Raw genomic sequence first — 12,016 nt, 5'->3', positions numbered from 1 at the left:
GTTAATCCTGAAGAAAATAAGCTGTAGAACTTTTGGCCACCGGATGATGGCACATGCATACAAATGGTGGCCTGTAGTGTTTTCCTGTGAACAAACAATAGTAATGTTTACTTACAATGTAAGTTTTTAAATCCTGACAACTTCTGAAATCAGGAGAGAACAAAATACTACTGATTGTCTTAAAGTCTTATGCATTATGAATAAAGACAATGTGATAATGTGATTTAAATGTCAATTGGAGATAATGTTATACAACACTTTCTCACACACAGCCTCCCTCTCCCCCTCCCTCTCTCACAGAAACACACAGATACATCAACTCTGTCTCTCTTTCCCTGTCATACTCTAATCTGCACATCTCTTTATTATAAGTGCAGTTTTGGTCACCTTTGCTCTCCTTTGTCCTGCAGATCAGAAGGCTACCAACTATGCCTTAACTGACCGAACACATTTTAACAGTCCTCGCTCTACAGGAATATCAATCAGATTTCATATTATGTTTGTGTGGTTCTCAAAAGAAGCTATTTCTGTATTTTATTTCATTGGTTACACAATAAACCCGAGCTCAAAGCTCTTTAACGCTGTGTTTACACAGAAATACAGAGGTCCAAAAACTGAGCTTACAGGCGGGTTTGGGGGCATACCCCCAGAAAAAAATGATTTCCCTGATCTAAATATGTACATTTAAGATGTTTGAAAATCATGAAGAAATCTGAAAATAAATGTTGACAATGTTTTTAAAAAGTGTTCAAGTAAAAGCAAATGCACACTACTGTTTTCTCTCCATCTCTGTTTTCACTGCTGGTCCGTTTCTCTGTCACTTTGCCAACGTGTATACAAAGAATTTATTAAAATTATATACGCCTTCTCTATTTCATCTTTGTGCTTGAGTGTGCCTGAATTATAAAAATATGATAATAATAATATATTTTAATTGTATAATGCTTTAAAAGGTATTCAAAGGCACTCTACATGGTAAAGACAGAAACAATAAAAGCAATAACAATATAAAAAGTCAGAGATTACATTATAACAGTAATAAACTGAACAAAAACATACATAACTAGCATCACAGGTTAGAAGCAGATTTAAATAGATGAGTTTTAAGTGCAGTTTTGAAAGTGACGAGGGATGGATCATTTCTGAGGTGCTGGTGAAAAGAGTTCCAGAGGGAGGTGTATCAACGGAGGAGGCCCTGTCCCCCAAGGTCTGATACGTTGACAGAGTAGGGGGGGGGGTAAGGAGGTTGGCGTCAGTGGATCTGATGTTGCGGGTGGGAGTGCATTGGTACAGGAGGTCCGAAAGGTATGAAGGGGCTAGGTTGTGAAGGGCTGAGTCCTCTTTCTCCCTGTACCATGACATCATCTGCTCTGCCTTCCCAGACCACAGGCCCAAGTTGGACGACGACTTTTTGCTGATCCTTGACCTGGCCTTGTTGTTCTTTATATACACATCATGTTATATTTGCATTTGAAGCTGTTGGTCACTTGCAGCAATTCAATCAGGGAACATACTGGGGAACACTAGACCCTAAGTTAAATTGTTGGGTTTTCTCTTCCCCGAATTGTGAGCTTCGGGGCGCACCACCCCATCTGGCCACCACATGCAACCTCACAGCCCCCTTGCCTTTTACCTCAGCTGCTAGTAAACAAAGCCCACCATTGACTGCAGCCTGCCTCTAGTCCCCCACCATGCATCAATCCTAAACCAGCCACCACCCAGCCAACCGAAGGCTGTTCCTCTACCAGGGCGGTAGGATGGTTTGCATAACTCAGACAACCTAGGATGCAACACCTCTAGCTGCTGATTCCTCCATATCCGCCACGGCAGACCAACCTGTCTCCACAATCCAACCAAGCACAGCCCGTGAAAGTATCACAATACCCCAATTAATGTTAATGCTCCTCATACAAGATTTCCCCTTTGGCTTCCACCCAGGTGTGCAGGTTAAGACAGAATCCTCCTAGACATTTAAAAATTTGCAATCAGCCATCTCAGAGCCCAACACAGTCGATAAACCACCGGCCCAGGAAGTCCACGACGCATTAATGATCGGTCAACTCACTACCCCACCTTTCCCAATCAGTCCATTCGGCATAGCTACTAGGAAATATTCAAGGAAGAGAGACTCATCATAGACCTCTCATCACCCCAGGGCTCCACCGTCCCAATCATCAAAAGCCTAATTCCCAGCCCGGACCACTCCATGCAGTACACAGCAATCGATCACGCTCCATCACTCATCTGCCTCACAAGTCAAGGAGCCTGGTAGCCTAAGGTAGACGTCACCAGCGCCTCCAAAGTCCTTCCCACCCACCCTGACTACCGGTACCTCCCCGTTGTCCATAAGAAGGCTCTTTATTACTCTGCCGTGCATCTCCCCTTCGGGTGCAACAGCAGTCAGAAAATGTCCAGTTACTTATCCGAAGTACTCTGCTGGATCCTGACTAACGTCGATGAACTCCCATACGTCATTTATCTCTTAGACGACTTCCTCACTGTCACACTACCTTCCTCAACCCCAGCACACGGTCTACACACTCTGACTTCTGCAATACAGGAACTCAGCATTCCCATTTTATCAGAAAATAATAATAAAGTAAAATAAATGAATAAAATAGAATAAAAATATTTAAATAAAAAACATAAGTCCTAGCGTGTCCTTGGAAATCTTTGGCATCACCCTCGACTCCATCGCACTCCAAGCATCCCTACCTTCCGAGAAAATCAATCGGATCTCATTACTCATCTCAAATTTCCTCCTGGCCCTAAAATGCAACAAATACCAACCCCTTTTGCTACTATATCAACTAAACTAATCTATTCTGCACCATCCGGGAAGGTCGATCTTCCTCGTCACACCTCCTTTCAGTTGCCGCCTCTGTTCCAAGTATCCACGACCACATCACACTCGACGAAGCACACAAACGGAGCTAAAACTGTGGTGCCAGTTCCTCTCCTCTTGGAATGGCATCTCATTCTTTTATGACGACCATATCTGCCCCCTCCATCAGCTTTGGTGGAGGCAAGTGGTTCTCAGCTGAAAGGCCGCCCAAATTCTAATCCCCCACCCCTTCTTCCACCATCTCTGAAAGTATCCTGCAGTCATAGCAGCCATTCTTTGGGAGCATGAATGGTCCAAAAAGACCATCGCAATCTATCCAGACAACAGTGATGTCGTAGCCATCCTTAACAAAGGACGGTCTCATTGTCTCGATATAATGCAGTTCATGCGGAGGCTCACTTTGGTTTCGGCTCAGCACCAGTTCGACATCCGAGCCTCCCGCATCCCAGTTCACAAAACTTGGTTGCCGAAATACTTTCCCGTTTCTTTCAGAAGAAATTCAGACCATTGCCACCAGCCTCCAACCCTCTGTCGTCTCCGGTCCCACCGTTTTCAGCGACCATCTTCAATTGACCCCAACCATATCGTTAAGCTTCTCAGCCACTGGTCTTCCCCCGCATACCTCACATACATCCGTTTTGACAAGAACGATATTGGAAAACGTCCAATCGCACCTGTCTTCATGAAGCTAACTTTTGGGGACTCTGCATAATCAGAGCCTCCAAAGAGTTGGCCCCCACTCCAGAGTCTCAACTCCCTCAGTTCCCACCAGTCATCGGACGTCAGCGGTCCATCATTGCTCTCATCCATCCATCATTCCATGACCCTCATTCCCCTCCTCATTCCATTACCCTACACCTTTTCATTCCATTACCCTACATCCCTTCATCCCACGACCCTCGTGCAACACTTTATATGTCTATGACTTATTGCACATATCTAGCATGCTAAATATCTGGACCTGTTGGGGAGAAAGTTAGCTAAAACCAATGTGAGAGTGAGACACGGGTTCATGAGAAACCTGACGGAGGGTCGAGTGTAACAAAAATAACTTTGTATTTGTTTGATTTGCAACACAGACCAAAGTTGTTGTTGAACCTCAGGTGTTGGATGTCTACATGAATAAACATAACACATAACACTGTGACTGACCACAAAGTAAAGATGTGTTTAAAACAGACTAATATTTGAACATGTGTTCAAGCATGACTACGGCCATGTCATGTTGTTCTGGTCAGTCATTTCGTGTGAAAACCACAACGACTTCTTTATCTCATCCAGGTTCATGGCATAAACTGTACACTCCCTTCTTCTTGTCCTGGTCACAACTGTCCTAAAAAGGCAACGTTGGCTGCGTTGTGATGTGCCTTGCTGTTCCCCATTGCAGAGCATGATGGAACTTGTAATTGTTTAGAAAAAAAAGTAAAAATGAGGAGGGGGAGGTGAAATACAGGGAAAAGCCCAATGAAGGTAGATGAAACAGTAAGGGAGAAGTTTAGTCACTCCCACTAATAGAAAGTTGTCACCAGAGTAAAAGAGCAAGGAGGGATGTGGAGGAAGACAAGAGATGAATCAGTTGTATAACGAGCACAGCAGCATCTTGTCTCCTCTTTCTGACAATGAACAGCCTTGATGAAGCCGAACTTTGCTTTCCAGAACTCCTCAACTCCTCCTGCAGGAAGGCCATGCGTCCTCACTCTGTATCTATGCTCACTTACATTTTACTGTCCTCCATCTCTCTGCTCACTGTGACTCTCAACCTGCTCGTCATCATCTCCATCTCCCACTTCAAGTATTCATTTTTTATTAATTAATAAAACTGGTAACTGTACAGAAAGAAATGATTAATGATATAGAACAAAACAAAATATCAGATCTCAGACTCTAAAGGAAATGTTTTTCAATGCTTTTATCTCTTAATATAATATATATCTATATATAGTATAAATTGACTACCAATAATGATAAGCATGTTGTTCTCTGATTTCTTCAGGCAGCTCCACACACCCACCAACCTCCTCCTCCTCTCTCTAGCTGTCTCCGATTTCTTCGTGGGCTTCCTCATGTTCTTTCAAATTGTGCTCATAGACGGCTGCTGGTCCTTCGGTGACCTCATGTGTATTTTGTATTATGTTCTGGACTTTATTATTATCTCTGCCTCCGAGGGAACCATGGTGCTCATATCAGTTGACCGATATGTGGCTATTTGTGATCCTCTACATTATCCCAACAAAGTCACACAAAAAAGAGTTAAGATCTGTGCTTGTCTGTGTTGGATATGTTCTGCTTTCCTTCACAGTCTGCTGCTGAAGGATAATCTGGAACAACCAGGCAGGTATAATTCCTGCTTTGGAGAGTGTGTCATTGTCATTAACTACATTGCTGGACTTGCAGATCTTTTTTTGTCCTTTATTGGTCCTGTCACTGTCATCATAGTTCTGTATATGAGAGTATTTGTGGTGGCTGTGTCTCATGCTCGTGCCATGCGGTCTCATACTGCAGCTTTCTCTCTCAAGTGTTCAGTGAGTGTAACTGCTAAAAAATCTGAATTGAAAGCAGCCAGGACTCTTGGTGTTGTTATTGTCGTCTTTCTAGTGTGCCTCTGTCCATATTTTTGTGTTGCACTCACAGGCCAGGACACCTTGCTCAATGCCTCAACTGCTGCCTTTGTAATATGTCTGTTCTATTTCAACTCCTGTCTTAACCCTGTGATCTATGCCTTTTTCTACCCCTGGTTTAGAAAATCCATCAGGCTCATTGTTACTCTTAAGATACTGCAGCCTGGCTCATGTGAGACCAACATGCTGTAGAGAAACACTTCATGGTGGCTGTAATAAGACAGAAAAATGTACTTGGTCATGGTGGTGAGAATTTAGTAACAGATGTAAAAGTCTTGGTACAGTGACCTCTGTATGAACACTATTACATGCAGATCATATATGTGTCTTTACATTGTGTACTGTTTCAATGCAACACTGAAATCTACTACTACTCTACTCTAGAAAATGTGTTTTCTGACTCCTGTAAGGCCAACATCAAACAAATAAGTTGAAGAATCTTTGCACTAATATAGAAATACTGATTTCTTTTCTTGGATCCAACAGGTCTTTAGTTATACTGCGTGACTTTAATGCATCTCTCTCTTTTCTCTTTAGAAAAAGGAGCCTGCCAGCATCATGTCAAGGGGCCTTTCAGAGATTTTACAAATGGTCTCCAAAAATGTTTTAATTGGTCGACCTTTATATTGATTATCTCTTTCAGGTAGTTGTGAAACTGTGTTCATCACCTGTACTTACTTTCCTTCAGTTTGGTTAGCCCATACAATGTGGTGGAATGAAATAGTTTCTCGCTTACGCAACTTCACTCCAGTGTACCTTGACTTTGAATATAACACACTAAATATGTATAATGTTTGATCTGTTAAAGGACAACCAAAATGTAAAAAATTTGCCGTAACCACTCTGTATTCTTTTGGGGATCCCAAACAGAAATTAACAGAATTTAGAACCCTGCCATCCGAATGGACAGAGATATGCAGCGGACACATCACTAGTTCAATATTAAAGTTAACAAGATGACTCAGCCAAACTAAGAACAATGTAAAGATTGACGTGGCTGACTTGCAGGTATGTAATGTAAAGGAACAAGTGTAATTGTGTTTGTTTGGTTTCACTGTTAAGTATGACAGGTCGTAATGTGAGTATATAATTGGCAGGTAAAAAGAAAACTGCTTTACAGGCTAGAAAGACACATTTTTCAATGAGGGACACCTCAACAGTTAATCCTGAAGAAAATAAGCTGTAGAACTTTTGGCCACCGGATGATGGCACATGCATTCAAATGGTGGCCTGCAGTGTTTTCTTGAGAACAAACAATAGTAATGTTTACTTAAAATGCAACTTTTTATATCCTCACAACTTCTGAAATCAGGAGAGAACAAAAAAATACTGATTGCTTTGAAGTCTTATTCAATCTATGAATAAAGACTAATATCCTGGTAATGTGATTTAAATGTCCATTGGAGATAATGTTATACAACTCTTTCTCACAAACCTGCCTCCCTCTCCCTCTGTCACAGAAACACACAGATACATTAACTCTGTCTCTCTTTCCCTGTCATACTCTAATCTACACATCTCTTTATTTTAAGTGCAGTTTTGTCACCTTTGCTCTCCTTTGTCCTGCAGACCAGAAGGCTACCAACTTTGCCTTAGCTGACCTAACACACTTTAACACTTTGTTGTTACAACCGAAAATCTACTATGTATTTTTAATTAATTAGTTACACAATAAACCCTAGCTCAAAGCTCTTTAACGCTGTGTTCACACACATAAATATACACAGGTTCAAAAACTCAGTTTACAAGGGCGCTTTGGGGGCAAACCTCTAAAACAAAAGATTTCCCTGTTCTAAATATGTGTATTTAAAATGTTTGAAGAGCAAAACATTGGATGACAAGAGGATCTAAAACCCTGTTAGTAGGTATTACTATAAATGATTTGTCAGTCTGTAATACATGAGAATCAAGTTAAAAGTTTCAATGAATGACACAAACTTTAATATTAAAATATTCACTGGTATAATAAACACTGCTTGTCCCTTTCTGTCACTTGTCTCTCCTGCCAACATGAATACAAATATTTGACTAAAATTACATACACCTTCTCTATTTCATCTTTGTACTCAAGTTTGCCTGAATAAAAAAATATGTCACAAACAGCATATACACATAAGCAAAATGTGTGTTTATAATAACATATATTTATACAATAATACTATATTATTACACTGTAATTATGCTCGGTGTATGTTTTGTTAAATTGAGCTTAACATATATATTTCTGTGGTAACATGATTCTAATCCTATCCTGGTACAGTGAGCAGTACCTGGTGTACCCACTTTCATCTCCATCACCTTCTCTCTTTCTTTTTCTCTTAATCTTCTCATCTTGTCACTCATCTCTTCTCTTTCCAAAGTTGAGATTAGATTGATGGTCATTTTACTTGTGTCTCAGTGAAGAAAGTAAACACATGTGGGCTATAGAGAGGGTGAATTGAAACAAACTAGTGTGCATCACTGGACACTGTTTAATACAGCACAACCACACAGCAGCTATTGGTCAGTTGATGTCTGTCTAGGGATGAATGGCTTTGAACTACAGGCTGTTATCTAACTCATGCTTTTGCATGGATTCAACTGCATGTCCATTATCCTCAAATTGATCGTATAATTAAATAACCACCGAGTTGTGTAAAGATAAGCACAAGATCATCAACTTCAGTACGTCAACACTCACATACACACACATTACGTCACCGAAATCCAAATATGTCTACAGATGATTATCTAAATAACTTCAACTATACAATCGGGTTTGTACTTGATTCCATAGCACCTGCAAAAACCAAAATCGCAGCACGACTTGGCTAAATAATAATACCAGAGGATTAAGTCTGACCTCCAAGACGGACGACATGGTTCTCTTCAGGAAAACTGTGTATTGTGGCCTTGGGGTTAGGAGTATGTCATTGCCCCAAGCAGTGGCTCATTGCCCCAAGCGAGGGAGTTCAAGTATTTCGGGGTCTTGTTCACGATTGAGGGTAAAATGGAGCATGAGATGGACAGACGGTTTGATGTTGTGTACTGAATCGTTGTAGCTAAGAGGGAGCTGAGCCAGAAGGCAGATCTCTCGATTTACAAGTCTGTCTCTGTTCCGAGCCTCAAGTCATGTCATGAGCTTTGGGAAGTGACCGAAAGAATGAGATTGTGGATAAATGGCGCCAAATTGAGCTTCCTTTGTAAGGTGGCAAGGGTCCGTTTTGGAGATAAGATGAGGAGCTCAGACATCCAGAGTGAGCTCGGAGTAGAGCTGCTGCTCCTCAGTTATTATCAGTATTGTCAAGTGTTGCATGTCCAAAAAAAGTCCACTGCTATTATAAAAAAAGAAAGAAAAGAATCTTGGTTCCCTATCTACAAATGTTTAACCTGCAGCTTGAAACCTGAATGTCAAATTTGATCTTTCTGTTGAAAAACAAATTACAAAATTCATTCAATCATGTTTAAGTCCATTGAGGAGCATTTCAAAAATCTGGTCTTTCCACTGTTGACCTGATCTCGAGAAGACTTGTATTTCATCCAGGTTAGATTATTAACAGGCACTGTATTCAGGGTTAATCCTATAAACTATCTCACACCTTTAGCTGCTCGACTTATAACTAATAATAGGTACAAATATCACCTAAGCCCCGTTTTAGCCTCCCTGCACAGGTTACTAGCAGGTTTTAAAATACATTTTAAGATTTCACTTTTTAAAGCAATTCCCGGTTCAGCTCCCAGTTAAATTGCTGAATTGCTGCCACCCTATGAGCAGAGCACAGCCTAAGATCCACAGGCAAGGCTCTGCTGGCTGTACCTAAGTCCCTAAGTAAGCTTTTGCAATCATTGCCCCTCAACTATGGAAGTCCCTGCCTGAAGATCTGAGACTTTCAGAATCAGTGAGATGTCTTAAAAGAATTCCCAAAACGTATTCTTGAAACAATGTCAAACGCGATTTTAGTGGGTGTTGGGCTTCACCCGGGTTGTCTCTTGTTAACCATTCTGTTCGTGATCTTCATGGATAGGATCTCAAGGTGCAGCCGGGGTTAAGAGAGTGTCCACTTTGTTGACCTTGCTTTTCTTCTCTTTGCAGATTATGTGGTTCTGTTGGCTCACATAGGTGGAGCATCTCGGGACATAGAACAAGAGGCCAGAATCACAGAAGGCACTACACAAGAAGACTGCCGGCAGGCTTTAAGGTTCAACAAAACCTCCAGACTCGGCTTGGAGAGGAGAGTCATTGGCAAAACCAAGTTACACGAGAATCACACAAACGGGCAATGAGGGAGCAAACCCGTTCTCACTCCCAATTTCTCAAATACAGACGCTTGGTCAGTGTTCCTCCGCATCTGATACCAATGCACACTTTAGCATCATGTGACACCTGTTTTCAACTACTACACACCACATCACTTCAGCCCTGATTTTCAACTTGTGCACAGTTTTTGGAGCTCCTCAACAAAAACCCAAGGTAAGAGGTAAATCTGTGTTGGCTCAGCACTTGCACACAGTGCTTCATTGCAAAGCGTGAACTGTTTAAAGATGTGAGCCGGGAGGCTCGCCAGGGCATTGCAGACTAATTTCACATATCTAGCATGCTAAGTGTTTAAAACAGGCTAATAGTTCAATATGCGTTAAGCATGATTACGGCCATGTCACGTGGTTCTGGTCAGTCATTTCGTGTGAAAACCACAACGACTTCTTTATCTCATCCAGGTTCATGGCATAAACTGTACACTCCCTTCTTCTTGTCCTGGTCACAACTGTCCTAAAAAGGCAACTTTGGCTGCGTTGTGATGTGCCTTGCTGTTCCCTGTTGCAGAGCATGATGGAACTTGTAATTGTTTAGTAAAAAAAGTAAAAAAGAGAAGGTGGAGGTGAAATACAGGGAATAGACCAATGAAGATAGATTAATTAGTAAGGGAGAAGTTTAGTCACTCCCACTAAGAGAAAGTTGTCACCAGAGGAAAAGAGCAAGGAGGGATGTGGAGGAAGAACAGAGATTATTCAGTTGTATAACGAGCACAGCAGCATCTTGTCTCCTCTTTCTGACAATGAAAAGCTTTGAAGAAGCCAAACTTTGCTTTCCAGAACTCCTCAACTCCTCCTGCAGGAAGACCATGCGTCCTCACTCTGTATCTATGCTCACTTACATTTTACTGTCCTCCATCTCTCTGCTCACTGTGACTCTCAACCTGCTCGTCATCATCTCCATCTCCCACTTCAAGTATTCATATGTTTTATCAATTTATAAAACTGGTAACTGTACAAGAAATGGTTAATGGTATAGAACAAAACAAAACATCAGATCTCAGACTGTAAAGGAAATAGGTTATTGTGTATCAGTCAATGCTTTTATCTCTAAATATAATATCGATATTATATATATATATATATATATATATATAATATAAATTGACGACCAATAATGATAAGCATGTTGTTCTCTTATTTCTTCAGGCAGCTCCACACACCTACAAACCTCCTCCTCCTCTCTCTGGCTGTCTCAGATTTCTTCGTGGGCTTCCTCATCTACTTTCAAATTGTGCTCATAGACGGCTGCTGGTCCTTCGGTGACCTCATGTGTTTTCTGTATCAGTATATAGGATACATCATTACCTCTACCTCAGTAGGAACCATGGTGCTCATATCAGTTGACCGATATGTGGCTATTTGTGAGCCTCTACATTATCCCAACAAAGTCACACAAAAAAGAGTTAAGATCTGTGTTTGTCTGTGTTGGATATGTTCTGCTTTGTTTGACAGTCTGCTGATGAAGGATTACCTGAAACAACCAGGCAGGTATAATTCCTGCTTTGGAGAGTGCGTCTTTGTCATTGACTACATCGCTGGACTGGCAGATATTTTCTTTACTTTTATTGGTCCTGTCACTGTCATCATAGTTCTGTATATGAGAGTATTTGTGGTGGCTGTGTCTCATGCTCGTGCCATGCGGTCTCATACTGCAGCTTTCTCTCTCAAGTGTTCAGTGAGTGTAACTGCTAAAAAATCTGAATTGAAAGCAGCCAGGACTCTTGGTGTTGTCATTGTCGTCTTTCTAATGTGCCTCTGCCCATATTATTGTGTTGCACTCACAGGCCAGGACACCTTGCTCAATACCTCATCTGCTACCTTTGTAATATGTCTGTTCTATTTTAACTCCTGTCTTAACCCTGTGATCTATGCCTTTTTCTACTCCTGGTTTAGAAAATCCATCAGGCTCATTGTTACTCTTAAGATACTGCAGCCTGGCTCATGTGAGACCAACATGCTGTAGAGAAACACTTCATGGTGGCTGTAATAAGACAGAAAAATGTACTTGGTCATGGTGGTGAGAATGTAGTAACAGATGTAAAAGTCTTGGTACAGTGACCTCTGTATGAACACTATTACATGCGGAGCATAAATGTGTCTTTACATTGTGTACTGTTTCAATGCAACACTGAAGCAACTTCAAAATCTAATAATACTATACTTCAGAAAATGTGTTGCCTGACTCCTGTAAGGCCAACGTATAACAAATAAGTTGAAGGATCTTTGGACTTTCTTGGATCCAACAGGTCTTTAGTTATAC

At 41.2% G+C, this 12,016-nt stretch overlaps 2 protein-coding genes across 2 annotated transcripts; both read left to right on the top strand.

The window, feature by feature from the left end:
* The first annotated feature begins 4,464 nt into the window (after positions 1 to 4,464).
* LOC142964389 (trace amine-associated receptor 13c-like) lies at positions 4,465 to 5,655 on the top strand. The gene is made up of 2 exons (XM_076104692.1): positions 4,465 to 4,637; positions 4,839 to 5,655. Exons 1-2 carry the CDS (start codon positions 4,465 to 4,467, stop codon positions 5,653 to 5,655), a joined length of 990 nt encoding a protein of 329 aa, XP_075960807.1.
* Positions 5,656 to 10,496: 4,841 nt separating this feature from the next.
* Positions 10,497 to 11,719, top strand: LOC142964379 (trace amine-associated receptor 13c-like). The gene is made up of 2 exons (XM_076104679.1): positions 10,497 to 10,669; positions 10,903 to 11,719. Exons 1-2 carry the CDS (start codon positions 10,497 to 10,499, stop codon positions 11,717 to 11,719), a joined length of 990 nt encoding a protein of 329 aa, XP_075960794.1.
* The last annotated feature ends 297 nt before the right edge of the window (positions 11,720 to 12,016 follow it).

This window comes from Anarhichas minor, unplaced genomic scaffold (assembly GCF_050575085.1).
Source record: "Anarhichas minor isolate MPS153535 unplaced genomic scaffold, ASM5057508v1 ptg000004l, whole genome shotgun sequence".
Taxonomy (NCBI): domain Eukaryota; kingdom Metazoa; phylum Chordata; class Actinopteri; order Perciformes; family Anarhichadidae; genus Anarhichas; species Anarhichas minor.
This window is presented reverse-complemented; position numbering and strand designations above follow the sequence as displayed.